Source organism: Mytilus californianus, unplaced genomic scaffold (assembly GCF_021869535.1).
Source record: "Mytilus californianus isolate M0D057914Y unplaced genomic scaffold, xbMytCali1.0.p SCAF_1, whole genome shotgun sequence".
Lineage (NCBI taxonomy): Eukaryota > Metazoa > Mollusca > Bivalvia > Mytilida > Mytilidae > Mytilus > Mytilus californianus.
This window is the reverse complement of record NW_026262581.1, coordinates 89,347,897-89,370,797: the sequence shown is the minus strand read 5'-3', so window position 1 is coordinate 89,370,797 and position 22,901 is coordinate 89,347,897. Positions and strand designations below refer to the sequence as shown.

The 22,901-nt window shown below is 32.2% G+C and overlaps 1 protein-coding gene and 1 long non-coding RNA gene across 19 annotated transcripts in view; one reads left to right on the top strand and one right to left on the bottom strand.

Moving 5' to 3' along the window:
* Nucleotides 1-22,901, top strand: part of LOC127710157 (uncharacterized) — a 460,084-nt gene that overhangs the window by 114,710 nt on the left and 322,473 nt on the right. The window lies entirely within an intron of this gene.
* The window catches only part of LOC127709375 (protein polybromo-1-like), a 63,368-nt gene that overhangs the window by 35,126 nt on the left and 5,341 nt on the right, over nucleotides 1-22,901 (bottom strand). For 16 of the 18 annotated variants that reach the window (XM_052214954.1, XM_052214874.1, XM_052214905.1 and 13 more), the window contains 18 exons: nucleotides 22,045-22,239; nucleotides 20,662-20,781; nucleotides 19,900-20,067; nucleotides 19,348-19,436; nucleotides 17,621-17,905; nucleotides 16,950-17,019; nucleotides 16,006-16,104; nucleotides 15,576-15,632; nucleotides 13,951-14,004; nucleotides 6,962-7,123; nucleotides 5,815-5,946; nucleotides 5,003-5,178; nucleotides 3,410-3,530; nucleotides 2,503-2,670; nucleotides 1,942-2,079; nucleotides 1,418-1,506; nucleotides 796-838; nucleotides 107-193 (listed from right to left, as the gene is read on the bottom strand). In XM_052214954.1, coding sequence (XP_052070914.1) covers nucleotides 107-193; nucleotides 796-838; nucleotides 1,418-1,506; nucleotides 1,942-2,079; nucleotides 2,503-2,670; nucleotides 3,410-3,530; nucleotides 5,003-5,178; nucleotides 5,815-5,946; nucleotides 6,962-7,123; nucleotides 13,951-14,004; nucleotides 15,576-15,632; nucleotides 16,006-16,104; nucleotides 16,950-17,019; nucleotides 17,621-17,905; nucleotides 19,348-19,436; nucleotides 19,900-20,067; nucleotides 20,662-20,781; nucleotides 22,045-22,239 — 2,253 coding nt within the window. The remainder of the gene's footprint in view (nucleotides 1-106; nucleotides 194-795; nucleotides 839-1,417; nucleotides 1,507-1,941; nucleotides 2,080-2,502; nucleotides 2,671-3,409; nucleotides 3,531-5,002; nucleotides 5,179-5,814; nucleotides 5,947-6,961; nucleotides 7,124-13,950; nucleotides 14,005-15,575; nucleotides 15,633-16,005; nucleotides 16,105-16,949; nucleotides 17,020-17,620; nucleotides 17,906-19,347; nucleotides 19,437-19,899; nucleotides 20,068-20,661; nucleotides 20,782-22,044; nucleotides 22,240-22,901) is intronic. The other 2 variants (XM_052214898.1, XM_052214951.1) reach the window with 2 other exon arrangements.

The following is a 22,901-nucleotide window of genomic DNA, read 5'->3' as shown; positions in this document are numbered from 1 at the left end:
CAGAAAAAAAGTTCCAAACAAATAATATTTCTGCAATTATTTCCATGTTGGAAAATATATATCATCAAAGAATAACATCATGTTGACCTTTCATACAAAAGTTTACCTGTGAATCAGTTCGACAGAGTCGTCTCGCTCTCTCAAAGACTTGGAACATATCCTCCTGAAACTTATCCATTCTTCTGTATCTTCCCTGTTGTAAAATCATTTTTTTTTATTATCATCTTCACATTTCATTTTTTGAAAATATATATTTGCATGCACTTTTCAAAAAAAAAATTAAACAACTTGTTCAAATATAAGCAGTATAATCAAGGCATATGTGACAATTGACCGTCTACCATAGATATCACTATTTAATGTTGTCCAAAACTTGGATTAGAATGGTTAAAGGAAAAACTGAAATTTTAGTGAAACATAAAAACAAATATCAATAAACCAAGAATAATAATATTAATTTTGGATTTACTCATATAGATTATCAGCTATTCAGCATTTTGACATGAGGTTTTCAATTAATAGAGTACAGCAATTAAGTTAAAATGCTTAATATATTGACTACTAACTGTAATTTTGCAATATCAATGTGCATAAAATGAAACATTGAAAATAAGTCTTTGAACTACTTTCTCCTTAATAAGTTTATATGCTTCGAAAACCAACCTATTGTATCCTTGGTTTGTTCAGATCATCATATCAATAGATGGTCAAACACTTTGACATCAATTATACTTTTTGATCTGAACAAAAGTTAAGTCATTTGTTTTGATCTAACAACTGCAACAGAATACTTACCCTGTCGATATTCCTTTTGATCTGATCAAATGATAATGGTTTCCTGTAAGAAGAAATAATTGTTAAAACTAATAACAATGTGTTTTGGTCTAATGATGTTTGTTTGATTGTTAGTCTTTAACACTTTCAACACCCTTGGTTAAATCATTGCAGCAAGTTTTTATTGGTGAAGGAAGCCAGAGAACCTGGAGGCAACTGCCACCTTCAGTAGAAAAACAGGCAATCCTTGTTGATATCGGAGTGAAAAACACCTCATCATGAGTGTGGTTTGAACTCTGGACCACAGAGTTGAAAGGCTAGTGATAACTGTTGATGAACTACTTAGACCATTCCTGTAAAGTTAGGATCAAGGCACAATAAAAAAAAGTATTTCAACAAATTACAATTGTCTTTTCCTTGAATAACAACTTACCAAGTAACATTTTCTTAAATTAGCTCTTTCGATGACAATCTTGATAGAATTGATCACTTCCAAAAATGTAGGTATTTATGGTTTCTCACTGACATCAGAATTTCATTCTGGAAGCAGTTGCTTCTGTACCTATATATGTAGTACACCAACTAAATAATATAAAAAAACTCAGAATATCTCTTCAATACTACTTGGGAAATAATGACTTACTCTGTAAGTTTAGATGTCTCTAAATCTTCGTCAGGGTCTCTCTCAGGTAACTCAGAGAATGAATCACTCAAACATCTACCTTCTTCATCCTGTTATTAGAAATTAGAGTAACAAATGTAAATAATGCAGAACTCACACTTCATTTGCACATAAAGTTGTGCACATACATATATTTTTTACATCAGGTCAGAATGGGCACGTTTAATTTAATGTCCTGTGAAGGGAAAGAGTCAAGCTCTCTGCATATCAAAGAACTCTTGCATCAACTCTATGGGGGATCTGTAGGTGGCCTGTTGCACCATATCCAACATGCTCCCATTTTCAAGTGGCAGTGTACAACTTCTGCAATAATTGCTCAACCAGAAAGCAGCTCAAACTCCTGCAGTAACTTTGTATGATAAGACTATATATCAATATAAAGAACATGTCCAATATTAAATTTGACTTTAGACATGGATTATACATTGAGGTGATAATAGGCAGTCATATATGGCATTAGATTAAAACAAAATCACTGTTATTACCTGATAGTTATATGTAGAAATAAACAGATTAGTTGTGAGCTCCTGGATGATATGTCTGACATCAGGAATTTCACATGAGCCTTCTTCTGTCAACTCCATTTTCTTTTCCAGACATACTCTTTGTAAAGTCAATGCATCCTAAAATTTAATTGGACAGGCAACTTTATTTCATACTGAAACTTAAATTGATATAATTACACACATTCACTTTGATGAAGAAAAGTGAATAAAATGTAATAGAAATATTTATAGTGTTGTCTCAATTTTGTTGACCTTATGGCCTTTTTGCTCAGAGAACATCAGAGAAATTTTCATTTAACAAATAAGGATATCTATAAATGTCTTTACAAGTATTCCCACAAATTTTTGAGTGATCATACTAAGGGTTTGAAAAAGTATAACTGTCCTTCTCCTGATTCCCATTGATGTTCATTGTATTGTTGCTGGGCTGCTGTCTCATTCATGTATACCCACATCCCCTCTTATTTATTATCTTGTAATTGTATTGTTGCTGGGGTGCTGTCTCATGGACAGTTACCCCCATCCCTTTATTTGTATTACCTTGTAAATTAGTGAATCCGGTTCATTGTATTTAGAAGCATTATCAAACATCTGTACAAAGTCAGCGACCATATCTTCTACTGATTCGTACTGATTTAACAGTAGCTTCTGCTGTATCCTCTGCATATCTATTGGCTTCTTTATAATCTCAAAATAGTCAGGATATTCCTAAAAAACAAAAGTTAGAAACTTGTTTTTCATTTTGCTTTGTTTCTTCTATCCAACTCTCCCTACTTTTATATTCATTTACCCTTCCTTCTTTAAAAATAATGTAAACAATCTACTTGCGCTTTTATAAGGCAGTTTAAAGAATGTTACTAACAATGAACTAATACTTTCAGGGATGGTTTTAAAAATATTATAAAGACAAACTACTCAAACTTTTCAGAGGAAATTTAAGAAATAAAGAAACATAAAAATTCAGAAATGGTAGAAACAATCTACTCATATTTGTCAGAAAGTAATTTAAGTAGTAATGAGGGCAACTGTGATGACAATAGAGTCACACATTTAAGATATATGCAATATGTGTTCATTGTTGGAAAATATAAAATTTATTTGTACAAGCTATGGAAACAAGACAACAATGTATAATTTCAGAAACTGTGCATATTAAAATACAGCCTAAAAGTTACAAACCTAAGTTCTAAGTTACAATGTGTCAAAAGTTGTTTTCCCCATGTTTACTCACCCTCCCATGACAAATTTTTTCATGATTCTTGAGCATGTGCTCATAATTACAATTTTTTGTTTTAATGTGACATTTTTTATTGCTGTAACAAATGAAAATTAGCATCACTATGCTTGAAGAGATTTGAGGTCTAATGATGCACAAAACTTTGCAAACGGACACGGCAGACATAACCAAACATTATTCTTTCTGGTGATGAGTGGACAATGTACTTACACTTTTCAGAGGTAGTTTAAGGAATGGTGTAGATAATGTTCTACCATGTACATCTGAAAAGTTGTTGATAGCATCATACAGTCTCTGTAGTTTACTTGGGATATTTTTGGCTTCAATTCTACTGAAAAAAGGAAATAAGAATAAAGGTATTAGAAATAAACTATTGCTTGTTATTTTCATTTTGATGACAGCTTACTAATTGTTGCTATGATCATAATTTATACTTACTTCTGAAATAAGTACAAGTAGGAACTAGATATCATTGAGATGGGAGCCATCTCTGTGGGCCCAGCTGTGAATAATGTGCGTTAAAAAATTTGTATCTTTACCATAGGACATGGGGTTGTCAACTGAAACCAAAGTTTTTGACCCTGACCTTTGACCTAGGAACTTGTACATAAATTAATACACACCCTTTGGTGTTGGTTAATATACATGTCAAGTATAAACTTTGAAATCATAACAGTTCTCAAGATATAGAGCGGACACGATCTTTACCATAGGACATGGGGTTGTCAACTGAAACCAAAGTTTTTGACCTTGAACTTTGACCTAGGAAGTTGTACATAAATTATGACACACCCTCTGGTGTTGGTTTATATACATGTCAAGTATAAACTTTGAAATCATAACGGTTCTCAAGATATAGAGTGGACACAATCTTTACCATAGGACATGGGGTTGTCAACTGAAACCAAAGTTTTTGACCCTGACCTTTGACCTAGGAACTTGTACATAAATTATGACACACCCTTTGGTGTTGGTTAATATACATGTCAAGTATAAACTTTGAAATCATAACAGTTCTCAAGATATAGAGCGGACACGATCTTTACCATAGGACATGGGGTTGTCAACTGAAACCAAAGCTTTTGACCTTGAACTTTGACCTAGGAAGTTGTACATAAATTATGACACACCCTCTGGTGTTGGTTTATATACATGACAAGTATAAACTTTGAAATCATAACGGTTCTCAAGATATAGAGCGGACACGATCTTTACCATAGGACATGGGGTTGTCAACTGAAACCAAAGTTTTTGACCTTGACCTTTGACCTAAGAATTTTTACATACATTATGACACACCCTCTGGTGTTGGTTAATATACATGTCAAGTATAAACTTTGAAATCATAACGGTTTTCTAGATATAGAGTGGACACAATTTGTTACGGACGGATGGACGGACAGACGGACAGACAGACTGATCACTATAGGGCGTCCGCCATTCGGCGGGGCCCTAATAATCTTTTATCAATTGTTGATATATGAATAATCATTCAGAAGGATATCTTAAAGCTTTTTACCACATTTTATAACAAACATCAAGTACAGAGGCTAAACTTATTTCTTTGACAACTGTAACATATTCTTAATAAAAATTTGAAAAAGATCAATCTTACAAATAACATGAATAGCTTTCATAACTCATTACGGTACTGTCAATTCCAAAATCAGAATTTTTTTTCAGGAATGTCTAGGTTTGGATTTCAAATCATTTTAATATTATATTTCCATTTATCATGTGTGAAACAACTAGACTTAACATTCACGATCAGAAAACATTAAAATTAAAAACATGTATATTAACCTTTTACTAAGTGCTTTCCTGGCCTCGTTAGTCTGGCAAATATTTTTCCATTTTAATTTCAAAGCTTTCTGTAATGTGTTGGCATCATTATAAACCAAGGATCCCTCCTCATTGTAACGACGAGCATTGTTGAACATCAATTCAAAATCGGTCAATAATACGTCAGGATTGGGATACTGAAATAAAGAGTTAAATTCACAATGAGAACACTCAATGACAAAGTGTGAGCATGTGGCTAAATTGCAGACTCATTTTGTAAATATTGAATGCAGGATTCAAAGTATATTATTTGGAATGAAAAAAATTTCTACAAATTTTAGTCTTTTTATTGCTGGTGTAATCTTCACCTTTGACCTAATGATCTCAAAATCAATAAGGTCTCCCTCTTCTTAGATAGTATTGTCAACATTTGTTAGGTTAACATTTTGATTACTGGCTCAAAATTGTACATTCAGAACCAGAATTGTTTAATCACAAAGTGTAGCAACATTTATCTTGTTTTAATGTAACTTTGATTAAAATTCATCTTATATGATTAAATTAGTTTTTATGATACATGTCAATAAAAGTTGTACTAACATGGCATTCTTTGTAGTTTTCTTAACGAATTAACCACTGAACAAAATTTCAAATGGTCTTCTGTTTTATCTTAGACATTTCAAAAGAATTTATGATGAAAAGGCTGTTTGAATAATGACAAAGATTTACAAATTATCTTACCTAGTTAAGATCTTATTTTTTGTTCAATCATTGTATGACAATAGGATTTTTACTGACATATAAGTCTGACAATTAGGAACATTATATTTTACCTGGTTAGATTTGATTTTCTGCTCTATCATTGACATGTCAATAGGATTAGTAATAACATCATAATAATCTGGATATTCCTTTTTTGATGGAAGCTGCATGAAAATAAATCTCAAAGGACGACTTTCATTGTCCTAATAAAAAAGAAGTCATATTAGATATATCTATTATCAACTCCTGCATTATCATGATTATGACAATTAATTTGTAAAATATATCACTGACTGGAAAATTATAATTTCTTAATCTGTATGTTAGTCTAACAGCTTTCAAATGAAGAAAAATCACATCAATGCAGTGTTCTAGGATTTTTATACAGATGCAATTTTCCAAGGGAAAGTTGGTATCAAAAATTCACTTTCCCACAAGTTTAATGAACTTTCCCTGAATTTTATACTATTTTAAAAATGTTTTCATAATATTGTTATTCCTTTTATCGCATGTTTATACATGTCGTTCGATTTGAAATTATGAACTCTTTTATTTCCTTTGAAATTAATTCTAAGTTTGTCTAACTAGCTTGTGATTGTGTTGATAATTCAATGTCATGTTCATCTAGATATAGAAAACATTTGATGGAATATATTAATTTTATTTTGAAATATATTAATTAATAAATGTGACATTACATCAGTAATTCAAATGATTTGGCACAAAAAAGGGATAATATCGTCAAAATAATCACGAATTTGAGATCCGGATATTAAATCTTTTACCATTTGCGTTCCGGTTATTAGGTTTTTGCATCTAGATCGAATGGATACTTGACATCGCGGATTTTCCTTTCTTAGCTGGTAAGCGTATTTATGACGGTGATCGCGAAACACATGCATACGTTTTTTCTCCCCTAGACTTTAGAACCCCTGCATGATTTACACCAACAACAACAATCTCGCTTTGAGACTTTGATTGAAATAAAAGAATACAAACAGTTACATCGATCGTTTGATCTGCATGAATAGGAATTTCTGTTATTTAATTTTACTTGCCCACGGACAACAAAGGTTTGAATTTCCACTTTCCTGTGACCTAAATCAACTTGCCACGGTTGATGGGAAAGGGGAATTCTAGAACACTGCAATTGAGTATTTAATTCAAATAACCATATTCTTTATTATTTCTATGTTAACAAATCTTAAAGGTCCTCACATTGTAATCAAAGACACATTTATACAATGTCATTAATCGTTTCCTGAGAACATCAGGATTAGGTTTACGTCCAGGACGTTTCTTCTCAGCCTCTGGAATTCTTCCTGGTTTCTTTATGATACTTTGATGACTGTCCTCCTCAAATAACTCACGAGACACCTTCTGAAAAAGTCAAATATATTTTTCACGCTTGTAAGATATTAAAGAAAATGGATTAGGCAAGAAAATCTGCTAAAAGTTTTCTTACTAAAATAATCTACAAGAACATTATTCATCATTTAAAAATCTCTCATAAGTAACCTAGAAAAACCATCCAGCCTTTGACCTATAAATATTGGATCAACTGTTACATAAACAATGGAAATACACACAAACAAAAAATTCAAATAACCAATAACTCAAAATAGTGTGAATTTGATATGAGAATCAGAAAATTCCAACTATCTTTTAAGGCAAACAAAATGTTTCACTTGAAAGTGCCTTGGTAATTGTATGATTTGAATGTTAATTTCCAGTTGATATGTTAGTGTAAAAGTGCTAAAACTAAGGTTTCAACACCCTGAGGCAAAGTTGACAATGTTTACCTTTCAATTTCCTTCAATTGAGACAATGTGTAAGCATAGGTGAATTGGTATTTTCCAAAAGCAATTATTTTATCAAAAAATTGATGAATGTTGTCGGTAATGAAAGACGATCAAGAAAGTGAAAATGAACTCCTTATTTTGCAATGTCCTACAAATCAAGAATCTTCGTTTTGTGATGGATTCAAATTCTTCACTTGATTTTTTTCAGAGAGACTAAAATCCACGAATTTAAGAACCCAGGTACATGTAACTTTTGCTCAAACCATGAAAATTGATACCCACGAACAAAAGTACTTTCACATTTATAAAGGAGAACAAGCAATACGTTGATTTATTATTGTCATCAGAGTGTTAATCTGATGGAATTAGCTTAACATTAGGAAATTTGTGAATAAAAATGTTAACTTTTCATATGTCTGAGTTACTACGGTGAATCTGTTGATTTCAGATTTCTTGTTTGGCAGTGAAAATCTTAGCAATTATGTGGCTGAACCTTTTTTCTAACTTGAACCCATTTAAAGCCATTATTATCTCTAACTTTTACTTTTTCACATTATTTAGATTTTTATTTTTTATTTTCTAAATCATGCAATATTTAACTCACTCCCATCTATACCAACAATAAGGCGAACTGCATGACTATTTCCAAAACACACACACAAAATATGCATTAAACAACGTTGCAGATCTCAAATGTTATGTTATTCAAGATAACAAAGTTTATCTTATTTAATACATTGCTTCTTAAAAAGATAATTAAAATTACTGCAAGCACAACATGAAAATCAGCCTTCTTTTGTTAGAAGCCCATCAAATTACATGAATGTTGGTCCCAGTAACTAGATTTTGATGTGTGAATGTTATACAAATGCATCACTACAGCAATCTGGTTTTGGATCAATTAATATCAAAGAACTGAAATTAGATATAAAACTTAATCTTAGTCAGCAAGTCTTAAAGGCATATTGGTACACTCTACAATATAATTATATAGAAATATGTTGTCCCAAAATCAGTTCACTGAGACGAGTACAGAATGATAATTATATAGAAATATGTTGTCCCAAAATCAGTTCACTGAGAAGAGTACAGAATGATAATTATATAGAAATATGTTGTCCCAAAATCAGTTCACTGAGAAGAGTACAGAATGATAATTATATAGAAATATGTTGTCCCAAAATCAGTTCACTGAGAAGAGTACAGAATGATAATTATATAGAAATATATTGTCCGAAAATCAGTTCACTGAGACGAGTACAGAATGATAATTATATAGAAATATGTTGTCCGAAAATCAGTTCACTGAGAAGAGTACAGAATGATAATTATATAGAAATATGTTGTCCCAAAATCAGTTCACTGAGACGAGTACAGAATGATAATTATATAGAAATATGTTGTCCCAAAATCAGTTCACTGAGAAGAGTACAGAATGATAATTATATAGAAATATGTTGTCCCAAAATCAGTTCACTGAGACGAGTACAGAATGATAATTATATAGAAATATGTTGTCCCAAAATCAGTTCACTGAGAAGAGTACAGAATGATAATTATATAGAAATATGTTGTCCCAAAATCAGTTCACTGAGACGAGTACAGAATGATAATTATATAGAAATATGTTGTCCCAAAATCAGTTCACTGAGAAGAGTACAGAATGATAATTATATAGAAATATGTTGTCCCAAAATCAGTTCACTGAGAAGAGTACAGAATGATAATTATATAGAAATATGTTGTCCCAAAATCAGTTCACTGAGAAGATTACAGAATGATAATTATATAGAAATATGTTGTCCCAAAATCAGTTCACTGAGAAGAGTACAGAATGATAATTATATAGAAATATGTTGTCCGAAAATCAGTTCACTGAGAAGAGTACAGAATGATAATTATATAGAAATATGTTGTCCCAAAATCAGTTCACTGAGAAGAGTACAGAATGATAATTATAAATTACAGATGTATGGCAGAATAAACAATAATTAAAAGTGCTGGACAGTTAGCAGTCCCTCAACCATCACTTCAGTATATACTTCATGCTTGACGCATCTATGTGTCATCAACAATGAAGCAAGGTATCTCCTTTTTTTAGGTGTTCCCTGTAAGAGGAATCTTCTTGCCATGATTGCTATCACCTGTTTCCAATCCAACATCTAAAGAGCAACTCAATCTCCCTCAATATCTTTTCCCTCCTATTACCTCTCCCCACAACAAAACTTTATTATGTGAAGAAGAAATAAATGGAGAATGTGTCCATGGGACAAAGTAATGCCCCCGCTTGTATATAACGTTATAAAGGGACATAACTCCAGAACGGTAAAAGTGACACCACCCAAATTCAAACTTGATCTGTTTATTGTGTGTATAAGTTTCATAACATTTGGTTGAAGCAAACTAAAGTTAGAGAATGGAAACCAATTTTGGGATATACGTAAGGATGGACCGACAAGGGTAACACTTAATTCCCTCCAGTGACGCGGGGCATGCAAAATCCATGGGCTTTTAAAAAAAAAAATTAAAATGTGGTACAAATTTTAAAAAAAAGAGTACCGGTAGTAACATCTGAACAACCGAGTGATGCCATAAATGACTGCAAGCAACATTTACAAAGTCTGAAGATCTAAAATTTTGATTAGTTTACATGTAAAATATCATGCCACAAAATATATTGTTAATATCAAATATGCAAAAGAATTAGTCAAGTAAGATTAATATAGGAATTCAATAAATAGAATTTACTTGCAAAATTTCATTTCTGAATTATTAGGTATTTCATAGAAAAGGATTTCATGATGAATATGAATGATGAAATAAACATTTGATTTGAATACTAAGTTAGCATGACAGAATTAAAAAGTTTGGGATGCTGAATTTCTTTAGTACAAATTTAATATATCTACTAACTTGCATATATTTATTTCATATAAAACTATTTACAAATTATCTTTTCTTAATTGGTTTGATGAAACTAATTGAAGTTGTGACCAGTTTATATTTTGAATACTTTTTTTTTCCGCCATTTTAGACAAAGAGTGTTCACAAAATTCAACAAAGCTTCATTTTGAATATTCTATAATATAGTAATATAACAAGAAAGGCGGTCTTCTTAACTCATGAACACCTTAAAAGTTAGAAAATGATAAGAAAATTTCAATAAGAAACTATCTTTAATTTTGTTTCAACTGTCAAAAGTAATTCAATGCAAATATGAATATAAATTCAAGATTTTCTTCTCAAATAAATGGTTTTATCGTCTTAAGTTATTACACTAAAAATAAAAGGTGTCGAAATACTTTTAGCATTTTATAGTATCAATAAGAAAAATAACAAGAAATGATTGTAACAGGATGCTGTTACGAAGTCTCCCAAAAGAAGCTCCCATAATTCGTAATTCCCAGGGTCGCCTGACATTGGGCAAAGTCTAGTGAAAATTGGTTTGGTCCAGTAAAGTTATATGCATTAGTGATGCCTGGGGACCAACCTTGTATATCATTCAAATCATATTGGCATGACAAACCAGAATTTATATGGTTTAGGGGTGGGGATCTCGACCATTTACAAGATATTACAACTTTCTCAAATGGCAGGGGGTCGGGATGATCCCTGGGGACTAACCCTGTATATCATTCAAACCATCTTAGCATGACAAACCAGAATATATAGGGTTTAGGGGTGGGGATCTTGACCACTTACAAGATATTAGAACTTTCTTAAATGGCATAGGGTGGGGATGACCCCTGGGGACTAACCCTGTATTTCATTTGATTTGCTTTATCATGACAAACAAGAATATATATGGTTTAGGGGTGGGGATCTCGACCATTTACAAGATATTACAACTTTCTCAAATGGCAGGGGGTCGGGATGACCCCTGGGGACTAACCCTGTATATCATTCAAACCATCTTAGCATGACAAACCAGAATATATATGGTTTAGGGGTGGGGATCTTGACCACTCACAAGATATTAGAACTTTCTTAAATGGCATAGGGTGGGGGTGACCCCTGGGGACTAACCCTGTATTTCATTTGATTTGCTATATCATGACAAACCAGAATATATATGGTTTAGGGGTGGGGATCTCGACCATTTACAAGATATTACAACTTTCTCAAATGGCAGGGGGTTGGGATGACCCCTGGGGACTAACCCTGTATATCACTCAAACCATCTTAGCATGACAAACCAGAATATATATGGTTTAGGGGTGGGGATCTTGACCACTTACAAGATATTAGAACTTTCTTAAATGGCATAGGGTGGGGGTGACCCCTGGGGACTAACCCTGTATTTCATTTGATTTGCTTTATCATGACAAACAAGAATATATATGGTTTAGGGGTGGGGATCTTGACCACTTACAAGATATTAGAACTTTCTTAAATGGCATAGGGTGGGGATGACCCCTGGGGACTAACCCTGTATTTCATTTGATTTGCTTTATCATGACAAACAAGAATATATATGGTTTAGGGGTGGGGATCTCGACCATTTACAAGATATTACAACTTTCTCAAATGGCAGGGGGTCGGGATGACCCCTGGGGACTAACCCTGTATATCATTCAAACCATCTTAGCATGACAAACCAGAATATATATGGTTTAGGGGTGGGGATCTTGACCACTTACAAGATATTAGAACTTTCTTAAATGGCATAGGGTGGGGGTGACCCCTGGGGACTAACCCTGTATTTCATTTGATTTGCTATATCATGACAAACCAGAATATATATGGTTTAGGGGTGGGGATCTCGACCATTTACAAGATATTACAACTTTCTCAAATGGCAGGGGGTCGGGATGACCCCTGGGGACTAACCCTGTATATCATTCAAACCATCTTAGCATGACAAACCAGAATATATATGGTTTAGGGGTGGGGATCTTGACCACTTACAAGATATTAGAACTTTCTTAAATGGCATAGGGTGGGGGTGACCCCTGGGGACTAACCCTGTATTTCATTTGATTTGCTTTATCATGACAAACAAGAATATATATGGTTTAGGGGTGGGGATCTTGACCACTTACAAGGTATTAGAACTTTCTTAAATGGCATAGGGTGGGGGTGACCCCTGGGGACTAACCCTGTATTTCATTTGATTTGCTTTATCATGACAAACAAGAATATATATGGTTTAGGGGTGGGGATCTTGACCATTTACAAGATATTACAACTTTCTCAAATGGCAGGGGGTTGGGATGACCCCTGGGGACTAACCCTGTATATCATTCAAACCATCTTAGCATGACAAACCAGAATATATATGGTTTAGGGGTGGGGATCTCGACCATTTACAAGATATTAGAACTTTCTCAAATGGCAGGGGGTCGGGATGACCCCTGGGGACTAACCCTGTATATCATTCAAACCATCTTAGCATGACAAACCAGAATATATATGGTTTAGGGGTGGGGATCTTGACCACTTACAAGGTATTAGAACTTTCTTAAATGGCAGGGGATGGGGGTGACCCCTGGGGACTAACCCTGTATTTCATTTAATGGGTTTTATCATTTAGAACATTTTCAATTAAAAAGATTGTGTCTATTACAATCGTTTTCAATTTATAATCATTTGAAAATTTAAAAAAATAAAATCCCATAGGGTTCTATAGTAAAACCCTCTTTTCTTTTTGCCCCTCAAAGTACCCCTTTATAAACCCCATTGCACAAACAAAACCCTGATTGCACCACTAGACATGTTAGTCTAACATATTGTGAAACCCTAAGTTAATCTGACAAGCGGTTTTGGAGAACGGGTGCGGACAAGTTCAAATTTAAAAGCGGCGGAAGAGGAAGAGGAAGAAGAATAATAATAATAATAAGAACTGAGCAAAAACAATAAGTCTTCCCAAACTTCGTTTGGGAGACTTAACTAAATACTAATTACAAAGGTAGCTTTTAAGGGTCACATTACAGAGTTTCTTATTTATTAATACATATTGGAAACTAACATTCTAAATAATCCACACTGGAATACATTCTTAACTGAAACAAACATATCAATAAACAAAAATATATGATATTCAAAATATATGCAAAAAACAGAAAAGAAAGTTCTACTCTACTACAACACTCAAAGCAAATAAAAAATACTGTCTCAGACAACTCTTATCTAAATAGGTTCCATATTGAATCAAAGTTGTACCTCCCAGCAGCTTTAAAATAGGCTCTACAAAGCATTGAGATGACCAAGCTCCAGAACAAATAAAAGTTCTATGGGGCAGCATACTTATAATCTCACAGATATTTGTAATACAGGTTAAAAGTGTTATCAGTTTTTAACAGATATTTTACTTATCTATGTAATTATATGTAAGCTATTGATTCAATATGAACAAAAATTGGTATCTGGACAAAGTATCTAAAGCAAGACAACATCACCACTCACCGGGATACAGGGCACCTCAAAATCAACGCTATTATCATCTAGTACACTAAAGTCCTATAGTGAACAAGATATATAGGAAGATAAAGTATGTGATGGAAACTAAAACTAGGCTAAAAAATCAACTTTAAAATAACAAAAATATATCAGAGAAAGAAAAAGTCATAATTAAACAAAAGCTTTTTTTAGTCTATACGCCTTACCTGAATAACATATATGAATAATTATGTTTTATTCTTAATTAATAGCCATCTCTGTGAATTTTTACAGAACATGTAATCATGTACTGCACAATTTTATATCAGACAAAAAAGAAATAACAAAGTCAACTAAGTTCCATCTTCTTCTTTAGATTAGCTAATACAAAAATAACTTGGTAAATTATCTAATACAAAAAGAACTTGGGTAAATTATCTAATACAAAAAGAACTTGGGTAAATTATCTAATACAAAAAGAACTTGGGTAAATTATCTAAAACAAAAAGAACTTGGGTAAATTATCTAATACAAAAAGAACTTGGGTAAATTATCTAATACAAAAAGAACTTGGGTAAATTATCTAATACAAAAAGAACTTGGGTAAATTACTATTAACTAGAGATTGTAAGGAGCATAATCCCAAACCTGGCATCTATGCATAATACTGACTGTTGTTTCTTCCCAATTTTACAAAGTTAATTATGCTAAAATGAATTGTCAGATTTTTATGAATATTTAATATGAGATAGACCTTTACTTGCTGATCATTTTTACACTGTCAGTTCTTCTTTGTTTTAGATATAAATCAAAACCTGCATTTTACCCCTATGTTCTATTTTTAGTATCAGCAGCCGTGTTTATTGATAGATCACATCCCTAGATACAATTTTAAAACTAAATACCCTAAGGAACAGTAAGGTAAAGTTTTGTAACATTTGGCCCAGTTGTTTCAGAGGAGAAGACTTTTAAAAAGTTTATGATAATGGACGTCAGAGACGACGAGTGATGAAAAAACTCACAAGGACTTTTAGGAACTCTATGAGCTAAACATCAACATAAATATTAATGAAAAAATAAAATAAAGAATGTAAGTATATCCAGAACCTAAAAATACTAATATATTTGAAATGTAATGTCAATAATTTTGAGTGTGCATCATGATAACTATATCTATCATTTCAAATCTTGTCATTTAAAATATAATGAACAATATTTGACATTGAGCATTATGATAACTATGGCTATTTAATAATCTGTCATACAAAACTGAAGTCAAGTTTTATGCAACTTTTCTGCAATTATCAACTGGCCATTTTTATAAATATATTCTCATTGTTAAAATATTACTGATTGTGAAATATTGCCATTTGATTTTTTTGTATGAGAATTAACAATCAGATATTGTACATTTCTGCACTTTATCAACTAAAGTTTAAATAGATTACTTTTTTTCCCCATTTTTTATTGTGTACAACTGCACACAAACAGCACATGCATTAGTTTGCCAAGCAGTATGTGCTACAGACACTATGTACATGACATTAGCCTGTGTGGTTGATTTTGGAATACCAAAGGAACATGTCATGCTATGGTTCATGTAGGATTATTTTCTGAACTTTGACATTTTATGTATACATTGTTATACTAACCTTTCCATCCAAATCCTTTTTCTTGTCATATAAAACTTTTTGTAATAACACAGCATCCTATAAAGAAAATAAACAATTTTTACCTCTGAAAATTTCTTTTAAAACAAATATTTCTCTACATCTAAATAAATGTTTTAAATTATCTAATGAAGCAGCCAATAATTTTGCTTATATACCCAATTCATGCTCCAGACTGCATTATTCATTAAATACAGGAGATAAGGACCTGAATACAAGTTATGCTTTGGGCTCAAAATATCTTTCTGATAGATGTTAATGTTAAAACATTTATAATACTTATCAACTTCTGTATTCAAGTGGTCAAAAAAGTGGAATTATCATACAGACTCCTTAACAAATGAACGATGTAACATTTACTGGTATTTGTAATTATTTCTTCTGAAAGGAAATTATGTTTGCCTTTACATACCTGGTGGATTTTAGACTCCTCTTTATTATACTGTTTAGCATTTTCAAACACAAGGTTAAGATCTGTGGCTATTTTCTCCAGTGTTCTGTACTGCTTATACTGAAATTTTTAATCACGTTATAGTAAATTTTTAAATGATCATATTAGTTCTCTAAAAAACAACAACACAACTTCTGTTTTTGTTTATTGAAATGTGTAATTCTGTACAGAACTGTCCTTTCAGGTATGGGATTACAAAATATATATGCTTTTACTAACTCAATAAGTTTTTTTTAAATAAATCTTTTTAATAAAAGAAAACTGTTTGTATATTTATCTATTACTATTAATTTGATAGAATATAAACACCACAACACAGAATCTTTTCACAATAAAATTCAGCCAATGATTTTAAAAACAATTGAAACTTTGAAAAGAGAAAAATCATACTTGTGTTATTAAAGTGTTTATATCAAATTTTCTTCACCATATGGTCAAAAATAATGTAAAATAAAAGAAGAATGTGTCTGAGGACACGAATCCCCGCTAATGCTTTGCATTTTTCGAAGTTAAAAACTTCAGAATGGTAAATTACTCACAACCCAAATTCGAACTCTGTCTGCATGTTGGGGTTCTTAGCATTGTGTATGAGTGTCATAAAATTTGGATGAGACAAACTTAAGTTAGAGTGTGGAAACAAAAAGAGGGCATAATTCTAGAACAGTAAATGACTCACATAGCAGGGGCATAATTCTAGAACAGTAAATGACTCACATAGCAGGGGCATAAAAATTTTCCTCATGGAAGTCCATAAAAAACTGTTAAAAATCATTAAACAAAATTTGCTAGTGGAATATTGTTTCTTGAGATTTCCAATGTTTGCCTTAAGTCATGTAGTTAGCTTTGCATAAAAACATTTGAACCATATGGTCAATAATGGTCCTTACACCTTAAAACATGCTTACCTTGATCTTCTTTCTGATATTTGCTAATGACATTGGTCTGTCTATTTCGTCATAATAGTCTGGGTAAAACCTGGAATATACAATCAAAAGTGATAAAAACAAGAGAACAACTAGAAAACTGATGTGTCAGCAGGGGCCCTGCTTGGACAATTTTTGTTAAAGGCACAGAAACAAAAAAATAGTATTAATGCAAACAAAGCAATACATGTTCCTGAAATACTAATTTTCATAGATTTCATGGTACAAGAGAGTGAAATTTAGTGCCTAAGGAAAAACATATTTTTGTTAAAATAGTAAAATAAAATAAAGAATAATAAAACCATTATTTTCAAATCCCACAAACCAATGATTGGTGTTCTCATAAACCACAAAAATTGATACCCAAAAAGAAATGAACTTCTGCACAGTAAAATATTTTGATTCAATTTATAATATCCTATTCTACCTACTAGATATCGAATTTTGTATCAATAGGAACAGAAGTATAGGCATAAAACTTGTATTTTGAAATTGTCTTAACTTTTAGATTGTTAACATCACATGTACAATTACAATAAAAAAGTATTTATGATCTTATTTCATAGATAAAATCTCCACTGTGCATGAAATTAAAAAAAGTATTATATTTTCTTGTAGTTCAGTCGTAACAAGTGTCTATATTATCTATTAACCTTCTGCTTGGCAGTTTGACAAATGGTTCATAAATTGTCTGTCCATTAGCATCACGGAAAGCTTTCACTGCATTAAATATTGTCCAGAAAGGACTCTCATTATCTTCTGATGCAACTGTCTCAGCCCCAGAATCATCATCATAATCTAACTGACTCTGTTCTAGCATGCTATCCTCATCATCATCAATATCATCGTATTGGACCTGAGGTACATCATCGTCTGTTGGGTACTGTAAATCGGCACATATATCTGTCATCTTTATTATCATCTTAGTTTCTCTTTTCCTAAAATTAAAAGATAACATTCTTGATAATACATCACTTATTTAAGAGTTACAAGAGAATTATTATTGAATGTTATCTTTCGTTTAGAAATAAAATGAAAAATTTCTCTCCTCTTATAAAAATCAGACTATGGTTAAAATAATGCAAAAACTATACTGGGGTTGTCTTAATTTCATTATTGTGTCCCTTAGACCTTTGAGCATTATTTAACAATCATAGGTGATTATCAACAGAAAAACTATAAAAGAACTGTCTCGTTGGCATATGAACATTTCTCAATAATCAACCATTCATAATTCTTTTTCTCTTTTAACAAAAAAAGTAAATATAAAAATTCAAACAAACAAAGTTAATGAACAAAACTGATATTTTAACAAAGCAAGTGGTAAGTGAACATATTAATTCTCTATTTATTCCTACTTATTAGTATTATTGGATTTAACACATTTTTTCAACAGGTTATTAATTTGTAAACTGGCTTGATGCACTCACAATCTGAATACAAATCCAAAGGCCTGTCATGTAAAGTTTTCAGGGCATCTGCCCAGTTACCACATCAATAACCTCTAGCATAAACGTGTTTAATCCTGATAATTGCCAACCCAAACATATGTTATTTTTCTTTAATTCATTTTTTGTGGAACCCTACGATTAAATTCATGTGTATCTTGAATGAATGTATCACAGTGAAATCAACAGTGTTTAAATAGGTTACGGAAGTAGTTTCGGCAAAATCGTCTATCAAATGTTAACCAAGGAAAAGAATTCTAATGCACCAATCACATTCGAGGATAAGTAGATATGCAATTTTATAAATAATTTTTGGGAGATATATTCAGATAACCAGTGCATAACTTTTACCTCCTGCATCTCACCAATTTGTTTTGGGAAAATTAAACACTCTTACATTATTCTATTTCGTTATTAAATTGTATATGTTTTGGTGTACTCATTTGAAAATATTACCCAGTATGCATCAGATTCTAAAATGGTGAATAACTTCTGAATGGATTTTTTTAAAGAAAGAAAAATTTTCCACTACAAAGAAAATGGCAGGGGTTATGTAATTACTGATATACATGTATATTGTACATAAAGAGAAATCTAACATAATTGTTTTCTATTCATTTGTAAATAATTTTTGTTCCTCCCCATTAACAAATAAGACTTTTATATCAAAATGATTTCAGCATTTTGCGAAGTACTGGTTTTTCAAAACAAAGCACTTAATCTGAAGTCAAAGCATGTATTAATGCACATTAACATGGCCTGATTTTTTCATCAAAGTCTTTCTTGGAATTATCAGACTTCACATACAAAATTTGAATGATAAAGGTCAATCTGCTTATTTCATTCAATTACTTCCAAATACTTGAAAGTAAACGTGAGGTAAATTTGTCATAATAATACAGTGTGATATTCAATTTCAGAATTAATCTTACTTCTTTCTATCAGACAAAGGAATCTGTGCTCTTTTTGCTTGTAATTCTATCTTTTTATTTTGAACAATTTTCTTTATGGTACAAGCATCCTGAAATAAATATAAAACACATATAATTAAGCATGTAATTGTTTAAGTGTCTGGCACAAACAGTTACATTTACTCTCAAACTTTGGATATGTTTTTGTATATGGCTTTGTAGGTATATATCACAAATACCTAATTATGTAAAACTAAAAACTGGCCAACAAATATGTATGTATAAATGGTAAACATATATGTATGTATGTAATCCTTGCCCCACTAACACTAGTTAACCACAGAATCTGGGTCAGAACCCTAATTTGGCTTATGTTAAAGAGTCAATTCACACTGAATATTTGTACTAAGTTTCATGTTGATGTTACCACAACTGCATGGTAGACTACCTGAAACCCAAACTTAAACCTGCTAAGGGAATGACAGATGCACATGAACATGCCCCTCTTCTATCCTAAGGGGCATAACAATGTTGACAACTGATGCTAATGCCACTAGATTTGATAAGTAATACCTTATATATGAGCGACTTTGGTTCATTGAAAGTTTTTGCATTCTTCACCATTTGCAACAGATCTCGTTCAACTTCATCTAATGACCTGTAGCGACCATGTTTTATATTCTGTGCAATCATCTTCAGGTCAACTGGCTGTTTAATTATCTGGTAGTACTCTGGGTATTTCTGAAATAAGATATCTAAATTATTATACATTCAATACATTTAAAAAAAAGACACCTATTCATGACAAAGATAAATATTTACACCCTCTTCGAAAAAAAAGGTTGAAAACAAGATTTTACATTTTGTTAAAAATCACAAATGAACCTTGCTCAAAGATAAGGCTTCTCAAATATTCAAGTTTGTCTATAATATATATGGCTTTTCCAGTAAAATTACCTTGGAGGTTTACTATCAAATGAATTTTTTTACCACATAAATATCAGTGAAACTAATGAAATACCCTCCACCTAGGTAATAAAATAATATGGAGTTCCTACCCTCCCATGTATTTATTTCTGAAAAGTGGCCTCGTAGTTTTAGAGGAGAAGATATTTGTACGAATTAACCCACAACAGCAGACGAACCACAAATAATGAGAATAGCACACACTGGCCCTTTGGTCAGGGTGAGATAAAAATACATAATCTGACTTGCACAAGTCTCCCAATTTTCTGTCTTGTTTATGTCTGAGCTCTGACTGTATGAAACACTGCACTTATTATATTTCTGTAAAAAAGGATAAGTGAAAATTTAAAAATTGTAATGTTAACTTACTGATTTTGGAGGCAGTAACTGGAACACAGTACTAATATCCCTATCATTATCCTTGGCCGTCACAACAGATCCAAATAAAGCCTCAAAATCTTCAGGGTCATCCTGCTGATCATCTAATATCTGAGGTAGAATAAACCTTTGATAAATTACTAATATGGACAAACATTTAATACTATTCTTAAAAATTGGTGAAATTGTACTCTATTAATTCCTTAAAGATAATTTACTTTCTATTAAAACTATTATAACCCTAAACCATTGTCAGTTGGTGTGAAGTACTTATGTAGAGGTATAGGGGGAGGGTTGAGATCTCACAAAACATGTTTAACCCCACCGCATTTTTGCGCCTGTCCCAAGTCAGGAGCCTCTGGCCTTTGTTAGTCTTGTATGTTTTTTTAATTTTAGTTCATTTATATGTTTTGGAGTTTAGTGTGACGTCCATTTTCACTGAACTAGTACACAATTTTATTAAGGGGCCAGCTGAGGACCACCTCCGGGTGCAGGATTTTCTCACTGCGTTGAAGACCCATTGGTGGCCTTCAGCTGTTGTCTGCTCTTTGGTCGGGTTGTTGTCTCTTTGACATATTCCCCATTTCCATTCTCAATTTTATTAAGTTTAAGTTATTTCCTGCATACTATGAGGTCAAGAACAACAGGCATACGCCAGACAGACTTTAGAACATAAGACACTTGTATGCAGGATATGATGTCTTCTAACTTCTGAAACAACAAGCTTAATATAAATAGTTTACACTGTTGCCTCCAGAATAGAATCCCTATGTCACGAATTCTGCAACATTTTTACAGGCAAGATAAAGATTTACAGAACAAGTATATGTCCATAGTACACAGATGCCCCATTCGCACTATCATTTCTATGATCAGTGGACCGTGAAATTGGGGTCAAAACTCTAATTTGGCATTGTAATTAGAAAGATCATATCATAGGGAACATGTGTATTAAGTTTCAAGTTGATTGGACTTCAACTTTATCAAAAACTACCTTGACCAAAAACTTTAACCTGAAGCGGGACAGACGGACGGACGAACGAACGGAAGCACAGACCGAAAAACATAATTCCCCTCTACCGTGGTAGGTGGGGCATAAAAATCAGATATTTACAGGATATCATATAAAAGACCTGTTTTATCTCATTATGCTTTATCAATAGTCTGTTTTTATCTCATAATGCTTAATCAATAGTAACAGTGTCCTTTATTTTGGGATAACTATACTACATCCCCAGTTAAAACTATACACCTTGAGGAAAGTTGTGGCAAAATTTAATTCAAATTGACCAAATGGTTTCAGAGGAGCTCATTAAAAAAAAAGGATAATGTGAGCTAAATACCAATACAAATACTAAATATACAAATGCAGACCTTGGTATCATCACTTTTTTCTTCTTCATCTTCATCATCATCATCACCCTCCATTGTAGAAACTTTTCTCAAACTTCTACGTCTTCCTGGATCTTGTTTAGAGGATTCTCCTAATGCTTCAGCTATTAGGTCATTTCTTGTGTTGATGTACAAATCCCACAAATCACAGGCATCCTTATATTCCTGGCTGGTTTTCTAGAATAATTTATTTTTCATATAATCATATATATAATTGTGAATACGCAATAGGGAACTTTACATGTAGTGTTGCTTTGTTTACCCCCAGTTGTCTTTCTTGAATTGTTTCAGAACTTGTCAGAGTTTTTCTTAGAGCTGGCTTTGGTCCAAGTACCCTATGATCATTCAAAACCTTATTGTGATCATGACCTCAAGGATTTCATTTTTTGGAAGCTGTCTTTTAGGTTGCTGATCATTGCAGTTTACCCCATGAATTTTCTAATATGCTGAGTTTCTTTTCCCATATTAAATGTACTGTTTGTTCTCAATATTTAAACTAGAGGCTCTCAAGAGCCTGTGTCGCTCACCTGTATTTACTGATGCTTTGGAAATCATGTAAAATAAGGTTAAAATCATAATTAATAGTATTAGATATTAGATATTATAATGATATCTAAGATAATAACAAAAAACTGCAAAATTTCTGTAAAATTACTACCTCAGGGCAGCAACCCAACAACAGATTGTCGGATTCATCTGAAAGTTTTAAGGCAGATAAATCTCAATCTGATGAACGTTTTTGTCACCTGTAAGATTTGCTCTAAATGCTTTAGTTTCAGAGATATAAACCAAAAACTGCATTTTACCCCTATGCTCTATTTTTAACCAAGTCGGCCATG